Source organism: Vicugna pacos, chromosome 1 (assembly GCF_048564905.1).
Source record: "Vicugna pacos chromosome 1, VicPac4, whole genome shotgun sequence".
Taxonomy (NCBI): domain Eukaryota; kingdom Metazoa; phylum Chordata; class Mammalia; order Artiodactyla; family Camelidae; genus Vicugna; species Vicugna pacos.
The window spans coordinates 20,113,230-20,135,248 of record NC_132987.1 but is presented as its reverse complement, the minus strand read 5'-3'; the positions used below and the strand labels follow the sequence as shown (position 1 = coordinate 20,135,248).

The 22,019-nt window shown below is 47.6% G+C and overlaps 1 protein-coding gene and 1 long non-coding RNA gene across 10 annotated transcripts in view; one reads left to right on the top strand and one right to left on the bottom strand.

The window, feature by feature from the left end:
• The first annotated feature begins 1,379 nt into the window (after positions 1-1,379).
• LOC116280623 (uncharacterized) lies at positions 1,380-14,870 on the top strand. 2 transcript variants are annotated; one of them, XR_012071292.1, is made up of 3 exons: positions 1,380-1,425; positions 4,573-4,641; positions 13,717-14,870. It is a non-coding gene; the product is annotated as an uncharacterized lncRNA (long non-coding RNA). The 2 variants fall into 2 exon arrangements; XR_012071293.1 differs by lacking the exon at positions 1,380-1,425 and adding an exon at positions 1,461-1,732.
• Positions 9,817-22,019, bottom strand: part of PXYLP1 (2-phosphoxylose phosphatase 1) — a 66,431-nt gene continuing 54,228 nt past the window's right edge. For all 8 annotated transcript variants that reach the window (XM_072958338.1, XM_072958313.1, XM_072958312.1 and 5 more), the window contains 2 exons: positions 16,657-16,796; positions 9,817-12,200 (listed from right to left, as the gene is read on the bottom strand). In XM_072958338.1, coding sequence (XP_072814439.1) covers positions 11,263-12,200; positions 16,657-16,796 — 1,078 coding nt within the window. In that variant the 3' untranslated portion in view covers positions 9,817-11,262. The remainder of the gene's footprint in view (positions 12,201-16,656; positions 16,797-22,019) is intronic.

Here is a 22,019-nt window from a genome sequence, read left to right as displayed (position 1 = left end):
ATAAAATGAATACTTCTATAGCTTCATTAAGGACATTCTGTTAAAAGAAGAAACAATAGGCCCCAAATGGATTCACTTGTGCTAAGTCTCATGTCAACAAACCAAGACTTAATACCTAACCAACTGCAATTTCAGCCTCTCCTTGGAACGTGAACTTTAAGCAGTCAGTCTGAAATTTCAGGACCAGCACTGGTGAGGTAATTTGCTTGCTAGATTCCTGCCTTTCACGAAAGGAAGGTGACCTTGCCTGAAACTCTTGAAAAATGTGTTTATCTGCCTGCTTAGGGATACACATAGTTCTACCTTTTGATATACACGGTGATGGCAGGTCTCATTTCCTCTCACTCCTGTGCTCTAACCCTCCCATTTTGCTTCAGTAACTTTGAGTCTCTTAAATGCCCTACAGTTCCTTCTTAGTCCACTCCTTCCCTTCTGGTTTCCTCTTTCCGTCCAAATGCTCCAGACCCTCTACCTCAATCCCAACCCCACCAATTGCTCCCATTTCTAGCCAGGCCATTTGCTCTAAGTGGCCTCTAGGGGAAAGGTGAAAATAGGCAGTGGGGCCCAGACAGGTGTTGCTGGGGTCTGAGGATGAGGCAGGGGGCTGAAGGGTCTGAGGAAGGAGGCATTTAAGGACTTGTGCTGGACGAGAATCCAAGCATTTAAGGACTTGTGCTGGACGGGCCCCATATAGCTACAGAGCTGGGGCCACAGGAAAGTTACCTTCTTGGGAACAGGGACAGCAGGTCAGGAACTACAGATCTTCCTCCTCCCTGCTACTGTCCACAGCTTGGATTCCTGCAGCTACTGCTGGAAGTAGCAAAAGAGCTGTGGGATCCACACAAGGAGCCCCGTGGGTTATGCCCTTGGGGCAAAAGTCTTCACTTCTTCCCGGTGGAAGACAAGCAACGCAAGACTGGGAATAAAGAGTACCCAAGACCATCTAGCCATCTATCCCCAGAGACGCCGAGAGGTGGGGAGAGAGCACGTAGCGGCAGAGGGCTACAAAGCCGCGGCAGGCAGAAAGTGCAAGGCCGCAGCGGGCCTGGACGCGCGTGCCAGAGGGAATGGAACACTGCACTGAAGGACTGTCGCCAGGTCCTTTCCTTTCGAAGTCTGAGTTTCTCTGACTCACGAACGACCCCTAGAGGTAGACAAAACCTCGAGCCGTTCTACCCTTTCAGAAACCTACTCCACAACCAGACTCACCCTAACTTCCACATTCGGAAAAAGAGCGCATGTCCGGGGTGGGGGTCCCGCAAAGCTTTGTGGGAAATGGAGTCCTTGTCGGGTGGATTCTGGGAGTCGTAGTTCCGCCTGGTCCCTCCGCGCAGGCGCATTTCTGTTCTCACGTCGCGTCTTCCAGCGCTCGGCGGCGCCGGAAAGAGACGTGTTCACTGGTGTGTGGGTGGCCTCTGACCTGCGGTGGGTCAGGGTTTGTCCTGTGGGGAGGAGTCCCGAGGTGGAACGTGACAGACCGACTTGGGGCCTCTGTCAGTTACAATTGTTAATTGTAATCGGGCAATTACAGCACAAGTGATAATCTCCGAGATGCGGGATGTAGGAGCAGCGTGTAAGGGCCTGGAGGACGAGGTTTCGGAGCCGAAACATTGGGGTGTGGCTTAGGACCAGGCCGTGGGGCGACGTGTTTAAAGCCCGGGGCCTCTAGAGCTCAGAGTCCCCAGTGAGCAAGGCCGCCGCTATGAAAGGACTCTCGAGTCGCACAGAGGAGGTGGGCGTTATCCCCTGACAGTGTAAATCTGTTGTCGGTTTCCGGTGGGGCGCGCTGTGATACTAACTTAATTTTTCAACGTCATTGTGGCTCCAGTTCTGGGGGGTCGCGAGGGGAGGGCATTGAAGACCGAACAGTAGTTCAGGGAGAGATGATGAGAGCCGATGGTAGCTGTGGACTGAGTGGATAACGGGAGCTCAAGGAAAGGGAAGAGTTGAGGATCCCCATATTTGTGGTGTGGGCTGCTGGCGTGTATGTAGATATTCTCAGAGACATTCTTAATCAGTCTGCCTCAACCCTCCCGCCCTCCTCTCCCCAAAAGACTTGCGGGGTCCATCAGTGAGCATATATGTGCAAATACATTCACAAAACTATTAAGATGCACACTGACCCAAAGGATATTCACGTACGTAGCCTGTTAACACCTACCTTTGTGAGCACACTGGTGTCTATAAATATACACAGCCACATAGGTACTCAAAATCACATACTCATACATACCCCCTATCCCAGACAAAGGCTCTAGTAAATGTATCCTTTATCCTAGCTCGAAGGGTCTCTGTCCGGAGCTGAGGATGCCACCATCTTGGTCTAAGTTTAGCCTACAAGCCAAAAGGATACAGGGTGATTTCCTTGAGCCTCTCTCTGGAAACTTCACACACAGCTCAGCTTTTATCCTTCCACCTTACTACATCCAAATCCACTGTGACTCTAACTCTTTTTAGTTAACCTTTCTGCCACTCTGGCCCAATATGAGAGAGAAATGGGGCTTGAATTTAGGTAAGGGCTTTGCTTATCGGAATGTGTTTGTTGAGGGTCTTCACAGAGTAGTAGTTTTGAAGATTTTTGTGGGTGTTGGATTCTTTTGAGAATCCAATGAAAGCTGTGAACCCTCTTCCCAGATAATATATCTTTATATCCACACTATTTGGAGAACAAAATTGAAACCTATCTGTGGAGCCCTGGTTAAGAACCTTACTAGAGGTAGATCAGAAGGTCAGTTTCCTGGTTGCCTCCTCCTGGTTGCCACCTTCAGGTGGCTCCAGAGAGGAGAAGAGTAGGTCCCAAGCCCGAAGAAGAATCAGGGCATGAGGAAGGGGCAGTCTCTCCTCCCATCCGTTATCCCTTGTCATGGAGCGAGGCTGCCAGTCTTGCCAGTTCTCTGCTGGGCAGTCAGTCATACCAACTAAATGGTTAGTGGGAGAGTCAGCCGGGTAGGTGGTTCAAGCTTATCAGATGTTTAGTCATTTAGGCTTAGTAGATCAGTTAGAAACACAGTAGGCCCATTAGAAAGACAATAAGTTAATCAAATGATTTGTAATGTAGAAACTTAACCATTCAGCCAGTCAGTTACTCAGGATTAATTTTTCAAATGGGCAGTAGTATCTCAGCATCCATCAATCAGAAGGTCAATTTAATGGTCTGTCCATTAGGGAGCCAGTTATGAGACTGCTAAACAGCTCCTTGATCAGTGGGACAAAAGGGCAGTTAGGGTAAGACCATCTGGATACAGTGTGTCTCTACATGTTACATCTTGAAGACAGCGTTGGCAGTGGGAAGAGTTGGCTCCTAGGCTGACAGAGGGAGCTTCCGTTTGCGGGGAAAGAGGCCTTGTCTGGTGTGGGGAACAGGAAAAGGAAAAACTGCAGAACCAGAGCCAGGGAAGTTGCCACTAGAGGGCAGTGTGGCGTCCCTTCATGGGCACAGAGTGCAGCTTCAGGCTAGTGGGAGCCCCCGTCTCTGGTCTCTGGCCAGCTTCTGAAGGAAGGCTCCTGAAAGGACTTCTCATTTGGGGAGGACCTAACCAAGATGCGCTTGGCTCCAAGCTGGGAGGAGGGCAGCCAGCTTCCCCCCAGGAGAAGGACTTGTCTTTCCTGGGCACTGCTGCTGGGGCACGCCTGTACGGGGCACTGGGGAGGAGGGTGAGTGGAGGAGGAAGAGCACCTCACTGGTTGGCCCCAGGAGCATGGAGGAGGGCAGCTCCCTAAATCGGAGGCACTGAGGGCAGGATCTGTCTCCTGTCGAGGTGCATGTCACTTCCCAGCCTGCTTTTCCTTCAGTGCCTCTAGGGCCCAAAGAAGGACCAGACCAATTGCCTAAAGCCTCCAGACTCCCACTCCTTTATTGAACTCTGTGGTCAGCTGCTGCATCTGCAACAGGCAGCAACTCTAAAGCAGGAAGATGGAGGTCAGACATAGATAATAAAGGAAACAGGAGGAAAGGACGAACGATGAGATGTTTATGCAAGGTGTCACATACAGCATGGGCACAAAGGGAGTAGGAAGGTTAGAGTTCTTTTCTCCTGCAAAGGGGGGAGTTGTATCTCCCAGTTATACCTAGAGGAGGATGCTGTGCCTCCAGGTGGGTTTCCTGGCTTTAAAAAATGGGCAGGGATGTTTTCTGCTTCTAGCTGGTTTTGGTGATTCAGTGCAGTTAAGAGTAAGTGGGGGCAGTGATGAAGGCTCCCATTGAAGAGGTGCCCCCCTCCACGCGCCCAGGGCTTTCTGTACACTCTCTACGGGGAGGGGTCATCCTGGATGATTTGGGAGGACTCTGGGGCCTAGAGAGACTAGTTGTCTTGCCTAAGGACTTATAGCTGGGAAGTGATACAGAACTGAGTTTGAACTCAGTCTATGTGGCTCCAAAGCACTTTTTTTCCCCCTGGGAGGTGGGGAAGAGGGCACAGATGGGGAGGGGGAGGAGGGTGAAGGACTGGCAGGTTGCTCTGTCCTGAGGACGATTATCTGGGGACGGGGCTCTGGACAGAACTGTCCCCTTCAGAGACTCTGCAAACCTGACACCCCACATGGTGGCATGAAGACCCTTTCTCTCTCTCCCAGGCGTACAAAAATGCATCAGCAACTACCATCTGCTGACAGCCCCTTCAGACTTGTACTATTGCAAGAGAGGTAAGTGGGGGCCAGACCATTAACAACCTGTTGAGTCACCTTAGGGAGCTTGGATTTCTCTAGAAGGTGGTGGAGGGCAAGGGTTTTTATTTTTAATAAGGAGTGGCATGATTCGCTTGGCACAGACGCAAAGGGACTTTCCATATATGGCAGAAGTACTGAGTATGTATTTAGCGCATATTAGTAAGCCCTCATGCGTACTTCACGTGGGGCCCCGTGAGGAATGTTTAATCTAATGGTACAGTGACCCTGAGCGAGGGCTCAGGGGTTGGGCTGATTTGACTCTCAGTTCTGTCACTTCCTGCCTGCGAGGTCTTGGCAAATGACCTGTTCTGTCTGTTTCTTTCCCCCTCTCACAAATGAGAGATAATAATGATGATTTCTAAGCCACAGAGTTGCTGTGAGGATGAAACAAGGTTAGGCTTTTAAAACACAGCACAGCGCTGGGCACATTAAAGCACTCAGTGAATGCTGGCTGGTCTTCACACCCCACACATCGCCTGCTTCCACATCCTTTCGGCCTCCTGCCTTTTCTCAGCCATTGTGAGGCAGCCAGGCCCACGCAGGCTGTGATCTGACAGCATCTCCTCTCACTTCCTGCCCGAGAGCTTCTCAGATGCCAGGTGCCCAGGTGGACATGCTCAGGCATGTTCCACCCAGAAGTATGGGGGAGACAGCTGTAGACAGAGCCAAGGGATAAACGGCCCCGTGCCCACTTTCCCCCAGGTGACCAGTGAGGAGATGCACTTTATAGGGCTTCTAGGAGGTCCCGCAGCTGGAGGGGCTGGTTACCACGGTCAGCTCACTCTGGCATTCCCCTCCCCTTCCCCCTTCCCTGTCCTTCACCTCTGCAACTTGGGACCACATTTCCTACTTAAGGATTTTCCTCAGACTCTGCTTTCAGAGGAACCCAGGCTAAAGCAACGCATTATAAGATGATCCTACTTTCTTGGAAATGCTGCATGAGAAGATGCTAGAAACATGAGCATCCCTAACAAAGATCATCCCCTGGGGTTGGGCAGACTCTTGTCTAAAGCCCACTTTTGCGGTTTTATTCACTTGTTGGAGGGCAGAGGAAATGGTGTGCTGAGGGAGCCGAAGAACACTGGGACCTAGGGACACATAGTCCACATCCAGGCTGCAGTCTGCTACTCACAACTGATGCCATCCTAGGTGGACGTCTGCCTCTGAGCCTCCATTTCCTGAGCTATAAAACAGAGATAGTAAATGCCTGCTCATACGCTGAGTCACGGAGACTCTCATTTGAGTGCGTGGCCCAGTGTCCAGCCCCTGGCATGTGATCAGTAAATGGTGAGTCCTGGTATAATGGCCCTCTGTAATCAGTGTTGGACTGTCCTAGGTCAAGTTTCTCCTGTGGCTTCACATGTGCTTCCTTAGCTTCCACAGTGAAATGGGAAGCCTCTCACAGGCAGGGATAGAAGAAATCTGTGATCAATAGATACATAATCTCTTCCAAATAAATGACTCCAGCTTTACTGCCCAAATTAGCAGAGGCCTTAGTCCTAGGATTTGCTTCTCTTCCATGGCAGATTGGTTCCCAGGAAGCAGACTCTGAGATAGATGTGGATGCAGGAAATTTACTGAGGAGTGTTCTAGTGTCATCACCGTGAAGGAAGGGAGGGAGGCAAGATGGGGCAGAAGTGGGCTGTGCTGCAGTCACAAGGCCTCAGCGGACCCCCTGGGGGGCACTGCAGCTGGGGGGCCCTTCGGGCTTTCCCTCGGGACTTTAAACCCCTGCCCTGCCCGGTCACTTGGTGTGGCTGCCCAGAAAGGAGGCACTGCCAGCCTGCGCACTCCCAGCCACTGTGGGAAGAAGCCCCAAAGTGGGGGATGTGGGTGGTGCAGTTCTCAGGGGTGGCTTTGGAGAATGTGACAGTCACTGCCAGTTCTCTAAGCAGTACCCACTTGCCCCTTCTTCCTCATGAGGAGGGCCTGATTTGTTTGAGACAGCAACATGCCCAATAAAAATACTCACTTTCCTAGACTCCTCTGTCGTAGAGGTAGGCTGAGGAACCCCATGCTGGCCAGAAAGATATAAATAGCAGCCTGGGTTCCTGATGACGTGGTGGAGCCACTAGAGGAAATGGAACGCTTTGCTTAATCACTGTAGTCAGGTTTCTGCTGCATGTAACCTAACAGTCCGGAATGGTTCAGAGACACGTTATTACATCCTGCCTAAGAACATGGGCCTTAGAGTTCATGGATGACAGCTCTGAGTCCCAGCTCTGCTGCATCCCAGCTAGCTATGGAAACCTGAGTCACTCCATCACGCATTCCTGTTTCTATGAAGCGAGAATGACAGTACTACCTAGTGCCTGTCTCACATTACACTAGGATAACCAGCTTGTCCCAGTTTGCCTGGAACCTGACAAGTTTTAGCACTGAAAGTCCCACATCCTGGGAAACTTCTCAGGCCCAGGCAAACCGGGACAGCTGGTCACCCTATTAAATCTCCCCAAAATAGCTACCTCCTTTACAAATGGAAGTTTGGGCCCTGAAGGCTAACAATTATAGTTGATGCTGCCCTCTAGTGGCTGAGTATAATATAACGCAACTGCAGAGATGAAGTTTCCATTATGTAGTTTTTCCTTAACCAAAACAGTAACCACAGAAGGTCAGAAGCAGAGTTGGAACATTCTCCTAACCATTTAGAGTCAAACTTATAACTGTTGTAATCCCACTGTATTTTAATACTCAGTGATAATCACCAGCAAATATGGTATCTTTTGGGGCTATTGGCAGGATTAAATGAGTGCAGGAAAGCCTTTTCCATGGTGTGTCACAATCTGTGTGCTATAATGTTCACTGGTCTCATGGAAACTTGGGTTAGACTCTGCACTTTGACTCTTCCTTTGAAAGGTGACTTCACTCTCATCAGTTTGTTTCCTCATTAGTGTTAGGGGTAATAGGGCCTTCCTCACAGGGTTGTTTAGATTGATAGAGATACTTGTGGAGCCCCTCTTGGGAAGCAGGACCCCAAAAATGGTGGCTTTACTACTGACAGTTATCCAGAAGCCAGGCCTCAGGCTATCCCTCAGTGAGGGGCTCTGCAGCTCTGGGAGGAGCTGTCCCGGCCCCTCAGGGATGCCTTCTCCCCATCAAGGCCAGTCTCAGCGGGCAGTAGGACTTCATAGGCCAGGAAGTCCTGCTCAGACACTCTGACGAAGTCAGCTGGCTCCTCTTAAGCTGGAACGATGATTACTCCTCTGAGCTGGTCACCAGGCAGGCACCATCAGGGCACAACCCAACGTTCAGTTCAGTGGCCTTGAACAACGGGAGCTAACCAGTGCCCGGGCCAGAACTCTGAGCTAGCCCTGATCAAAGCCAGAACTGCAGTGTAAACCCCAGCTGTGTTCTCCTTTCTACTTATGTTGTGTTTAAACACACCAGGGTGCGCCCACTCTCGTCTGGACTGCTCCATCTGTTCAGAAGGCTTCCTAAAGAGTCAGAGACTCTAACACAAGCGTCCCTGCCTCTCCTGCCGTAGTCTTTATGAGTTCTAAAACAAGGAATTACTCAAATCTTCCAAATATTTAATTCTGCTGTCACTACAAAGACCCTCAAGTAGGCTTAATAGCAATATTGGATTAAGTTCTTCAATTCTTTCTTTCTTTTTTTATTGAAGTAAAGTTGATTTACAATGTTGTATTAATTTCTGGTGTATAGCATAATCATTCAGTTATACATATACATATATATTCCTTTTCATATTCTTTTTCATTATTGACCATTACAAGGTATTGGATATAGTTCCCTGTGCTATACAGTAGGACCTTGTTGTTTATTTTACATTATCTATTTTATATATTCAATTCTATTTCTAAGTGAAATTAGAGAAAGAATATGTACTCCACTCACATTAATCAACACATACAATTGGTGGCTTCTCTGCTCTGTTCTGTGTGCCTCAGTTGCCTTGTAGTCCTGTTTCATTACCTTGGTGTTAAGTTTTAATTTTGTTCACTTTTAATGACAATTGAAAAATATGTCTTATCTATATCATGAAATTATGACATATTATGCTATGACTGTAAAAAGAGCTTTTATTCTTTCTACTGCTCCCCCATGGCATCCCCCTCTCTCAGTGTGGAAATCTCCAAGACATGCTATTAAGGGAAGCAAGTTAATGAGAAATATGCCTCAGACATATTGTTAAAGGAAACAAATGAATAAAAATATATTTTAAGGGAAGCTAGTCACAGAACAATATATGTTAAATGATCTTGTTCCTATTAAACATTACCTATATTTCTGTATCTGCGTGTTAAGTTTCTGGAAGAATGTCTGTCCAGCAGCTCACAGTATTCTCTCTAGAGGTGGGATTAGAGAACTTAATCTCTGAAGTTGTTTTCAGTATTGTTTGATCATCTCCCAATGTGCACGTAGTAATTTTAATCATGAAAACAAGGAAGCTGACCATGCAGTGTGTACCCAAACATCTTCCATAAACTAAGCCATCGAGACCACTGCCCTGAAACCGAGGACAAAATCCATCAGCCTCAGCTGGGTGCTCCGGGTTTGTTTATGGAAATGAAATGTCTCAGAACTCAATACTGAGGAGATGCTTTAATGCCTGATGTCATGGGAGGCAAAGCCTCTATCTACACTTTTAATGTTGGCTCTTATCCAAAATATTTACTCTTACCAACAGATGTTGGGAATTGATTTTTAAAACATCTTCTGATTCACCTTTATTTTAATTCTTCAAGTTGTGTTTAGCAGTTCTGATTCCCACTAGATCATTAGTGGGAGCAAAAAAAAAAAAATGTGCTTAGGCTTTAAATCCTTGAGAGACAACACACAATTTTCAGCAATAAAAAAAGCACTTAAGATAAATTTTCACCCAGTCCAAGGCCACCAGCTGTGACATATCCTCTCAGCCCTGATACTGCTGTTGGAGAAGGAAGCCGCAGCCCCTCTGTGGCCCAGTGCAGGACCCTGTCCCTTCCCGTCACCCCTGCTGGGCCCAACTGGGCCCGGGGCTGGCCACCTGGGCCAGGGGGCCGGGCCATCCCTTCCCCACGTGTCCTGCAGAGTTTTCTAATTTAAAACATTTTTTTTATCTATACATAAAAAAGATAAATTAAAAAAACACTGGAACTCACCTCAAAAGAAACAGAAGGACTTATAGGTTACAAGCCATGAGTGTATGTATGAGTTTTCTTCAAAAATTTATTAATAGAAACAGACATATTCAAATGCAACATTGGACAAAAACAAAGAGGGAAGGATGCAATGCCAACGGCACTGGGGAATCTCACTTGTACTTGACATTTCTTCGCACAGAACTAGCACCATTTTAGTCAGAAATCACAGATTTAATTATAATTGCTTCTAATATATAAAATACCTTACAAAGATTATTTAACTATCTAGTAACAAAGTTCTTCCAAAAACTTATTTAAAAACCAAATTCGAAATTTACCATTTGAAACTGACGAAAATGGTTTAAAAATCAATCCGACTCTACGGCTTGTTAGAGGGAATGAGCCATCATTAGTTTTACTGGAAGAAAGTACCTGATCTCAAGCTTCCGGCTCCCTTCTAAACCACCAAGCAGATAGAGGAAACTGAATAGTACATAGAATAAGAGCACATCTAAAACTGGTCTTAGAAAATATTCTCCTAGACTATAAAAATACTAAATGGAATACAAAAATTTCAGCATATACAGCAAGTAGACTACAGCAGACAAATATTTCAAACATACTCGAAACTATCTTATACCACAATCATCATGAACATCAAGTATTATTCTAATGATTTTTCTCTGATTCACTGTAAGTCCTTGTTTACCTCCCCTCAGGTTGTGTTATAATGTCGGATACAGACCAGATTCCGTGTTTCTCACAGAAGTTAGTGGAGGCACCGCTGAATGAGTCTCAGTATTCAGCTGGTGCTCTCTCAAAGTGCTGAAGGTGCAGTTGTAGCAGAGCCTGGCTTTTAGCTCAGGGGTCAGCAAACTACAGCCCATGGGCCACACCTGGCCCACTACGTGTTTTGTGTGGCCAGTGAACACAGCCACGCTTACTCACTCACATTGTCTGTGGTTGCTCTCATCTTATAAGAGCAGAGCCACGTAGCTGTGCCAGACGCTCTATGTGGTCTTTTGGTCCACAAATCCTATAATATTTACTATCTGGCTCTTTACAGAAAAAGTTTGCCCACCCTGATTTTAGAGAAATTACTTCAGGCCATTTTTCACTGAACAGGGACAAGGTCATATTGCCCCAGATTATGAAAATTTTGGCTGAGGTTTGCTGGTTCCATCATACAGTACCAAGGCAGATCAAAAGAATACACATTTAGATTGGCAACTTTGGGTACTGAAGTATTATTCTGGCATCATAAGGAGAATCTGGCTATGATTAAGTACCTTCCTTTCCTGTGAACTCGCCGTTGTGGACCAAGTCACTCATGTACCCAGTTACAGCAATATACTCACTGTTCAACCCAAACCATCTACGTGGCCCCCAAGCACAATCTCCGGCCTTTAAAAGTCTATCGTTTTGTACCCTTAGCAACAGATAGAAATAGAAGCGAACCTTTCCCACCTCTTCGTATTGACATAGATTCTGTTAGCGCCGCACTGCCTACCTTTCAGAGTCCTTCCCTGTGACATGCATCATGATAATTAGTACCACCACCACCAAGGGCCACAAACATGTCCTTTTTGACAAAGCGGACTAAGTTTTCGAGGGGGCACATGGGCTTGAGAGAACGCTTGTGGTGGTCCCGGCAGAAGGAGGTGTGGAACGTGACATCCACGCCGTTGTAGAGAATCCGGACGGAGTGCTCGCTGGGTTTCTCCCTGTCTTGCCACAGCTCAAAGATCAGCCTGGCTGCAAACCTCGGGAATCTGGCTTCCTTAAGGCCCAAGGCACTAAGAACTGGCGACAGGGTGACATCGTGAGCCGAGTAGAGAGCAAAGAGCTCTCCCCGCCTGCCCTCTGCGGCGCGCTGCATGCGGCCGATGGTCTGGTTCAGGATGGGGTGGGCGCCAAGGAGCGCGTACCCCAGATACAGTTTCTTCTCCTGCCTCTCTCTCTCATCCTCTATCTGATGCATCTTGATCACCTTGAAGTGCTCCATGCCAATGCAGCCATTGCGGGTGCAAGGGAAGCTGACGTTGTGGCAGAAGTGGCAGAGCATGGAGTCTATGGGGTTGGCAGCCCGGAGCTGCTTGGTGGGGACGTCCACGATCCTGGCCATGTCCCCGTAGGTCCTCTCCAGCTGGTTGTTTTTCAAACGTAACAGGTACTGCCGACGCTGCTCCTTTTCCAGATAATGGTTCCTCACCGGGCAATAGCAGTTTCCAGAGCAGAACAGAGCACTGGGCTGGTGCCTGAAATAAATCTTCTTCCAGTCAAAATCGGGGAGAAAGCCATAAAGCAAGGCCAGCCCACTCTGCAGCGTCCGGCTTTTGCCAGTGGTCTCTAAGTAAAGCTGGCCCGTGGACCAGTCACTCGGCAGGAGCTTGTGTTTCTTTAGATAGATGTCCCTCAGCAGCTGGCCGTTCTGCAGGTGCTGCACAACCCCTGAAACACAAGAGTGCCACATGCCTGCATGACTACCCGCTTAGCAGGGGGAGCAGCTGGGGGGGCCACGGCATGTCCAACTCTGGAGTGCTTTAGGCAGCGTATGATTATATGACCGAGCCCAGCCACTGCTGCATGGAAGCCACAAGAATGGGCTCACATCAGGGTGCAAAGGGAGCCCTGTGGGCTTATCCACAAAGGGATGAGCAGAGCCCTGTCCTCTGGACCCACGGACTTTCCAGGGAGCTCAAGGACCATCTATCTGCCTCCATCCCTCCCTGTTGACCGGCCTCTCCTCCGGAGAGGGGCATGACTGGTGGGGCTCAGAGGGCAGGAATCACCCCGCTGGTGGACATCTAGGTGATAGTCGGCAGGGGCCTAAGGAGAGCTTTCTCTCTCCTGGCCAGGGACACAGCGTTCCCCAGTGTGCCCAGGGACTCATGGAAATCAGTCAGGCAAGGGGAACAAATCACTTGCTGACTGCCTAGTCCCCTCCCTGTGGGGGATTCCCTCCTTCACCCCACCACCCTACTATCCCGGCTGAAGGCTCTCTGCTAACCTAGGTACGTCCTGCCCAGTCCTGCTGGGGCTTCACCTGCTCACCTGCAAGGATACTCTCTCTGTATGGATGTGGGATGATCTCCCAGATACCCAGACAGAATATTTGGGGGAAAAAAGAAAAAGGCAGAACAGTATGTTTATTGCACTCCTTTTAAATAAAAATGGGGGAAAAAATAAGAACGTGGATTGGCGGCTGCCTGTGTTTTGCATAAGGAACCTTAGGAAGGCTGCACAATGGTTACCTGGGGATGACAGGGGCACAGAAATGGGGGCAGGGGGATGGAACGTGGGTAGGAGCACGAATTTTAAGTTTATCTTTTAGTTGTAGTTTTGGACTACATGCAGGAACTGTGCCATAGTACAGTAATACATTATCCTGAAAGATAAAGTGAAAATGCCTTATCTTCAAGCAGAAGGCAGTCCAAGGTAAAAGCAAGCTCCCCCTCCAGCCAACAGGATGTTAGGATGGAATTTCAGAGAGAAATCTGAATTTTCTGAGCGTGTAAACCACAGGCAGGCCCAATGACCAGCAATGCCATTTATTCAGCTACCCAAATGGTTTGAAAAGCCCCACTATGTTGATGAGACAACTTCAGGCTGAAATGCATGAGACAGAGGGAATGGTGTAGGCCCAGGAAGGGAACAGCTCAGGAGAAAACCCACGAAGGATGTCTGCATCCTGCTCTGAATGAAGAGTACTGAGAAGCAGAATTCCCTCAGAGATCTGGGCTGGGTCAGGTCTTAGCACTTCCAAGTGGCCTGCAAAACGGGCAAACTGCAAGTGACAAACATCAAGAATCTGTCTGGCCGCCATTCCCCTCTGGGCCTACCTGTACTCTGAGGCTACAAATGTTAAGGTTGGCGTGTTTACCAGGTGCCGGACCTTTCTCCTTTAATCCTCACAAAAACCCAGCAAAGAAGGCATATTATTGTCCCCCTTTTCCTTCTTTTACAGAGGAGAACACTGAGGCCTGAGCCTTTCACAGTTAACAAGTGGTCGAGGCAGAACTCCAGCCCCCATCTGGCGCCAACCTTGTGCTCTGAGTCCCGGCTCACAGCCCTGTCTCCCAACATGTTCACGCAGAAACACCGAGTTCCACCCTTCTAGGGGCTTCTCCTTCTCTCAAAACACAGCCTGCATCTTCATGACTCTGTTCATGCCCTTCCCTTTCTCTGCCCAGTGAAATCCTCAACTAACACCTGGCTCCAGCACCACCTACTCTGTCGCCTTCTTCTCTCCCAGTTTGGATTCATCATTTTCCCTCCTGTTGGCACAGCCCGCTGGACCTCTGAGGCATTGCTGTATTCATTATTCACTGAGTCTAGTTTATGCTAGCACTGTGCTGGGCATTTAATGCACGTCATCTAATTCAACTTGCCACCAGTTCTGTCGGGAAGATGTCATGAGCCCCATCTCATAGTGTGTCTACTCCAGGGCCCATGTTTATTCTGTAAGAGCCTGCAGCTGTCAGCGGTACCCTCAGTGGGCTCCACGCACTATCCGATGGCAGCTGCGGGCTCCGTTAGGACAGGCAGGGGAGCATCCTAGCCCTCCAGCCACCCCCTCCCCTTCAGGCAGCAGCTGCCAAAGCATCTGGGACAGAGGAGGCACGGATGATCAACCTCATCTTACAGAGCTCTGCAGGGTGCCCAGAGTGTGCCAGTTATAAATGATTATTCCAACAGAGATGCAAAAACTCAAATAGAAGATAAAAGTGACCATTAAAAGAGAACAAGGAAAAAGGAGCAAAGAGTACTGCAAAAATGATTTCTAGAGTAATATTAATTTAGAAAATGGTGATAATAGATCAACTGAGAAGAAAGATCAGAATGAATAATGCTCGATGCAGTTACCCGACCACCTAGCCAGCTGGTGGACACTGACCCTCAAGGACTGCACCAGGTTCTCTCAAGAATTTGAACTTGTAAGTTCATCTCTAGGTGTGGCTAGGACTGTCTCTGTTGACAGACACACAGCAAAACCACAGAGGCAGGGACAGACAGCTTTTTTATTCCTGGTTACAGCCTCTGGAGGCCTGGTCATATTCTTGCCCTTAGAGCCTGTGAGTCACCCAAACTCTTTATAATGAATGACCTTTTATTGCTTGAGTTACTCTCTGTTACTCACAACCAGTGATCGTCAGCCAGTATGGTTCTGCCCTCAGGGAGGGTTTGGGTTGCCACAATAACAGAGAGGAACGTTCCGGACACCTAGCGGGTGGGGCCAAGGGGCTAGACAGTCTCCACAATGAACTCTTCTCTGCCCCACATAGCTTTTGAATGCACAAGACATTCCCACATGCGAAAACCCTGTTTAAATACTTCAGTTTTGAATCCAGCTTTTTGTGTCTATAAACACAAAAGCATTTTTGCACAACATTAGCAGCCTCTGAATTTTCCAGAAATGCAATATAAACTAAGGCACATCTGTATTTTGTTTTGATCAGACCTTGTCAAAAAAGTAAAAATCATGTCCTGACAGGAGGTATCAGAGTCACCAGTACAACACCCTTCCGTCTACGTTTGTAGCTGTCACAGACACCAATCTCCACTGAAGTGCAAGCAGTCGGTTACCTTCTATTTTCTAGTAAAGGTGTGCACAAGCATTTATGTTGAAATATATAGAAGTACATAATAGTTTCCTTTTGTTCCTTTATATTACAATTAGGGTGCCTGATACAACTTTATTTTAAATTATGTCTATAGAAAGGTTATATATATATATTTCAGGTTAGTTAAAGGAACTTCACAAAATACTTGTTAATAAAAGGGGGCACTGGATCTGATGGGAGGTGAACTGTTTTAAACTAAGGCAGAGCTTGTTTGTGTGGAACTAATTATCAAAAGCTTTTGGCAAAACTCCTTATTCGAGGCTAGTCCCCCAGAGCCTTCAGCTTGCCCTTCTCTGTCACTTACTATCACTCTCTCTAGTAATAACAGCTTTTAAAATATGGCAAAACAAACAGGGCCAAGTACCAGGAGGGAGACCTTCCCTCCATCAAAGCTGAAGATGCTGTTGGAACAAGATAATGGAACATGGTCATCCCAATCCTTCCAAAAGGCTTGTGACCAAGCAAAGGTCCTTTGAGGCCTCAGACTGAAGAAACAGGTCTTAGGGGACCACCAGCACCTTCTCATCCCAACAAAGGTGACCCCACACTTAACTCACCAACCTATGCTTTCAGTGAACTGGATGCACAACGGTACAAACGGGGCTGTAGAGGGAGAGATAGGCTTCTGTGAGGAACCCACTTGCCAGACAAACTCTATGCTCAGCAGGGCTCTGCCGTTCACAGGTCTCCCTGAGATCTTGCGCATTAAAACCTTTCAGCTGTTTTGTCTGACATATCTAAGAACATGGGATTGGTTACATAAGTCGTGGCCCATCCACAGTGGAATAATATGCAGCCATCAAGAGATGTTGATGAATTATTGATAGGGCAAGATTATCACAATATATTGTTATATGAAAAAGTGGGTTAGAAAATAGTGTGATTAATAAGATACCACTGTGTGTATGTATATGTATGTGTGTGTGTGTGTGTATGCATGTGCTCTCACAGAGGTGTCTCATTAAACACAGGAAGAAAGATTACTAATTTCTTTGATGGGATTATAAATGCTTTAAATTTTTCTTCCTTTTGCTTAATTGTCTTTCCTAGTTTCTCTTCTATGCACATATATTGTTTTTGTAATAAGAAAAAAGGTTATTTTTAATTTTTAGAAATCAGATGTTTAGTTAGATACCTTGGTAGGCTCACGGCCACTTGAGGTGCTGGTCCTGACTCACCCCTGCGCCCACAGAGCCCACCCCAGGAGGCCCTGCTGCACATGTCTGTCCGCCAAATGCAGGAGCAGGTGGGGGAGTACGTGGGGAGACGGCGGTCGCACATACCTGTCTGCGTCAGCTCTCCCATCTCACACAGCTGGTGACTAGGGTAAAGAGGCAGTGAGTGCAAGGGGCTTTCGAAAGAGGCTCCGGATCCTTTTGACATGTGACTAACGAAAGCCTCCAGCTTAGGGTGATATGGTTTCCTAAAGAGACAACACAGAGGATTAGTGGTAAGCGTGCTCCAAAGCTGTCCACAGCGACTGCAACTTCAGCAAGCAAGATCCCAAGTGAATCATGCCCTTTCTCACCTACACGGTCCATTCCAATTTCTTTCTTACTCGACCACTGGTATCTACACATAACATCCCCACTCCATCAGGCCAGCCCAAGTCCCCGCCCTCTGCTGGAGCGCCCATCATTCTCTGCACGGAGGGAGTCAGCACTGCCCTCAGCCCACGCCTCTCCTGTCTCCCTCTCTAGGAGGCACAGACCCCCACCCGGCAGCTAAGCTTAGGATGGGGGGGTCCTCCTCCATTTCTCCCTCCCCCACCTCTGCACACGTGTTCTCCTGGGCTTCTCCACCCCTCTCCTCTGCATCCCTGCATCCCTGGGCAGGTTCTGGATGGCATGGGCTCTTCCTCAGCCCGCCTGCAGGCTCATCTTGCCTCCTCCACTGTCAGTGAGATTGACGTAAAGGGCAACCCAACCGTCACTGCTCTTCCCTGGAAGGAGTCACGCACAGCTGTCTCTCTATTTTGGCCCCCCGTCACTTTGAGGCTCAGGGCTCCCTAACACTGTGCTCTGGCCACATGCAGCATGTGCCTTCTGTGGCCCCAGCACACCTCGTTCTTTATGCTTCCAAGACTTTCCTCACGCTGCCTCTTTCTCCTAGAAAACTCACCCCAACCTTCACTGGGGTAACCCTCAGTTGCGACCTCTGGAAAATCTGTGAAGAAAATAACTAAGATAACCCAGATCTCTACAGCTCACTATGCATTTTGCACACATGGGATCTCCTAGAACGTGGGGTGGTAATGAATAGTGAAAAAAAAAAGGTTATTTATGAGATCTGATATTTATATTTCCTCCATGAAGTACACGTAGTAAACCAAGATTTATTGTTCTAGTCACTAACACACAATTTCCCTGAAAAATGAAACGACCTATGAATACATACACATTTTCTCTGAATAATGAGATGACCAATGAATATCCTCACCTTTTCTTTGAGTAATGAAATGGCCTATGAATGTTTATACATCTTCCAGCTGAACAGAGGCGGACAGATAGAGTAGTTCCCAACTAAACTAAATCGGCATGAAAAGAAGCAAAGATACATTGTTTAACGGCAATTCCCTGCTATCTGAAAGCCTAATTAACTTTGGCAGTGCTTTTACCAGGGCTGCCAAAATGGGTTTATTATCTCTCAAAAACATAAAGCTAAAAAAAAAAAAACCCATTACAAAAATATGTTTCAAAATTAGAGACTGCTAATCCTGATGCAGTGCATTCTAGTAAGTCACCCTGGTGGCTGCAGGGCATTATGGCTTTCCCTAAAAAACAGAGAATATGTTCTTTCTCCTGAGGCTAGAACACATAAATATTCACAAGCTGGGAAATAAAACGTCCAGACTTGATAATGAGGCTGCCAAAACAAATCCATATAAACAAAGGCCAGCCATCAATAGGAGTCAAATATTCTGCTCCAGGCCATTATTTCAGGTTGGAGAATTTTTTGAGGATCTGACAAAGCTTTGCTACCATTTTAGAAATGCAATTTCATGACTGACAGTATTTGCCGAGATGTTGTGGATTTTCTGGGCACCTGATGATTTAATGATGCGTTAATATCCAACTGTATTTGTGAGAACTTGTTTTTGATAGGGAAAGATGAAGATGCATGGAAGAAGAACTTCACTTCCAGAAGAGATACCAAATGACTGGGTCTTTTAAACAGGAAGAGGACCAGGTAGCCTGAGTCCCCGGGCCTGTCCAGGAACTGAATGACCAGGTCCTGACTGCCTCATCCACTGCTCCATCCCTGGAGCTGAGAGGGTACCTACCTAGCACATGGTGGAGACATGTGTGAATGAATTCAACTGGGAAATGCCCCATCTTTAGATGCTTCAAGAAAAATGTAAGCCTTCTATCTGTAGCAATGAATATGGCATGTTCCCACAGTGCTTATTAAAATATTCAGATTTTGATGGAAATATTAAAAATGAAGGCTGTTGTGAGTGAGACTGACATGTGACAGACCAAACTCTCTTTGACCAAACTTTAGTCTCCTCTGAACCTCTTCCCAACCTGGGCCTGGACCTCCGGACTTTCATGTCCTTTGGCTTTATGTCTGCCTTTGCATGCTGCTAAATCCTGCTAGGTGGGTTTAGACAGAACCTCCCACTCTTGATATCTGATGACCCCTGGTATCTGATCAAATTCCTCATCCCTCAGTGGTATCTGATCACTCTGGTCTGCCTCCAGCATGAATTCTTTAGCCAGAAGCCCCTCACCCTTGGTGGCTCCTCTTAGTAATCTTCCATCCACTGACTCCCACCCTGCTGCTTGGCTCCCAATCCCCACTTGTCCAGGCTGTGTTTGGGACTGAGCCCGGTTCTATACCAAGGTCTCTTTTCTCCTACTGCATTAATTCCTGAGTAAGATCTGTTTTTCCTGCTTTACCTTCTGCCTGGCTCTGGTTCTTCAACAGTTATGTACTACAATCTTTCCTCCTCTTCCTGAACACTTGATTAGATCCCATTTCTAAGGAGCTCATGGCAGTTAGAGCCACGTGACTAAGTACCCGCCAGTGGAGTGGAAGGACATCCACCCAACCGGGTTTAGGCTTTCAGGTCCTGGTGTGCCCCCTTCACACTCTCTTCCTTCCCTCTGGCCGCTACTGAGGCACAGCAGCAACCCAGGTGCAGTCACGTAGACGTCCCTAAGGCATGGTGGGAGCAACAACCTGGAAGGAACCTGGGGCCCTGAACAACCAGGTGGAGACAAGTCATACAACCTGGAACACTCATCTCAGACCTTCATGCAAGGAAGAGAGAAATTGCTGTGATTTAAGGCAATGCATTCTTGGCTCTCTTTTATAACAGCATGCAACCTAGCCTTACCCTGACTAACACAAAAATGATTATAACTGTGATGATAAGTTTTTCTTCAAGAAACACTCATGCTATTGTAGCCTCGTTAGAAATCTACCTTCATACTGAAAATTGAAAGAACCAGCACTGCTACTACCATAGGCCTTCAAAGAATTCACTTCAGAGCTCTTATTTACATTTTTATATGCATTTTCCACACCTACTTATGCCACAAAGCTCAAGACAGAACCCTGAGGCTGATCTCCACACCCATGAGAAAGTGTATTGTGCTGTAGCCATAATCTGAGCAATTACTGAGTTCTGCACAGAACATTGAGGCAAGCAGAGGAGACGTGTAAGACCAGTGACACTCTTACCAGAAAACACAATTCAAAACCTGATATGGCTGGAGACTGGAATAAGCTTATACCACTGATTTTTATAATTTATGCTAATTAAAGAATTTATTATTTTATATTATTAATAAAATGAATTTATTTATGTATTTGGGGGGTTATTTATTTATTTATTTTTAAAGGAGGTACTGGGGATTGAACTCAGGACCTTGTGCATGCTAAGCATGCGCTTTACCACTGAACTCTACCCTCCCCCCAGTAAAATGAAATTCTCAAAATATGAACTCAATATACTCTTCTAAGTCTTTCACTTTCTGGACCACTTTGCTCTGTTTGATGTGCTTACCCACTGAACGCCCCCTTCCTTAGCTCTCATAACATCATTCTCCTGCCTTCTTCCTATCTGCTCACCATCTCCTCCGGGGACCCTCCTTTCTCTCTGGGCTATCATTGGTTGGTGCTCTTACAGGACTCTGTTTTGGGCCCTTCCCTTGCTCCTCAGGCTCTGTGTGTGATACCTAATTGAAACCCACTGCTTCGGCTACCATCGACATGCTGAACTCTGAAATCAACCTCTATCGCCCTGGAAGCCCATGTTCCTGAGCCCCACAACTACTCAGCCTTTACCACCTTCCAGAAATCATCACTTGGAATCTGATGACAGCACAGACTGAGCACAGAGACCTGTCCACATAACTTCGCTCCCAACCCTCCACTCTTCCGTGCTCTCTCTTCTGGGGAGGGGCACCACCACCAGCCAGAGACCCAATCAGAAACTGGGGCACCATCCTCTCTCTCTTTCTCACCCCCATCCAACCTGTCACCAGGTCCTATAATCCCACCTTGTGATAGTCTCTCAGATCAACCCCCTCTCTCCATCTCCCTGAGTTCCAGAATGAATCATTTATTCACTCAGCCAACACTTAATCATGCTCTTCCCATGTGCCAGGCACTGTCCCAGGTACTTGGGATACACCTGCACTCAACAAAAACAAATAAAAACCACTGCCCTCAGGGAGCTTACATTCTAGCTTGGGGAAACAGGTAACATATAGTGAACACGCTAAATGAGTGTGTGTGTGTGTGTGTGTGTGTGTCTGTGTGTGTGTGTCTGTGTGTCTGTGTTAGAAGGCAACAGAGGTTGTGAAATGCTGATGAATTTATTACATGGAAGAGCAAGGTAAGGGAGACCTGGAGACTTGGGTGGAAGGAGAGTGGAGAGCGCACTGGTATTTTAACTGCAGAGTTCTGAGTCATCTTACTGAGAAGGTGGCATTTGAGTAAAGACTGGAAGGAGGTGAGAGAAATGGCCATAAAGCTACCCAGGGAACAGCCACCTAGCGAGAGGACACAGTCACCACAAAAGCCCTGCCATCAGCAGCGGGAAGCAGAGTCGGGGTCAGAGTGGTTGAAGCAGATGAGTGAGGACGAGGGGGGCAGTAGGGCGGGTCTGACGGGCAAGGGGAGGAGGGAGAGCACAGGGGGTCTTGCAGGTCATTTTAAGTTCCTGGGCTCTGACTCTGTGCAGGCTCTCTACTGAATTGCTGTCCCTGTGATAATGGAAACACCACCACCAGCCTCCAATCCATCCTCCACCTCACGGTGGCCAGAGATCAGCAGAATTTCACCCCTTCCCTCTCCAGCTCTCTCACCACCTTCACACCTGGAGTCCACACTCCTTAGCTGGGCATTCAAAGCATCAGATGACCTAGTCCCTACCCTTCTCCACTCCAAGCTCAAGCCCGTGGCTGGGCTGTCCACCTCCCCACACCTTCGCACAGGTAGGTCTCACCACCCAGGGACTGTTTATCATTGGCTGCTATGTGACTTGTTCCTGCCCACCCACTGGGTCCCTTTCTATTGGTGACTTTCCCGATCTCCCACCCCACCTCTCCTCCTTGCCCCAAGCTGGGTCCAGCTGCCCTCTTCTGGCTCATATCCCAGATATGATACCCAAACTACTTCCACTTCTTCTTAG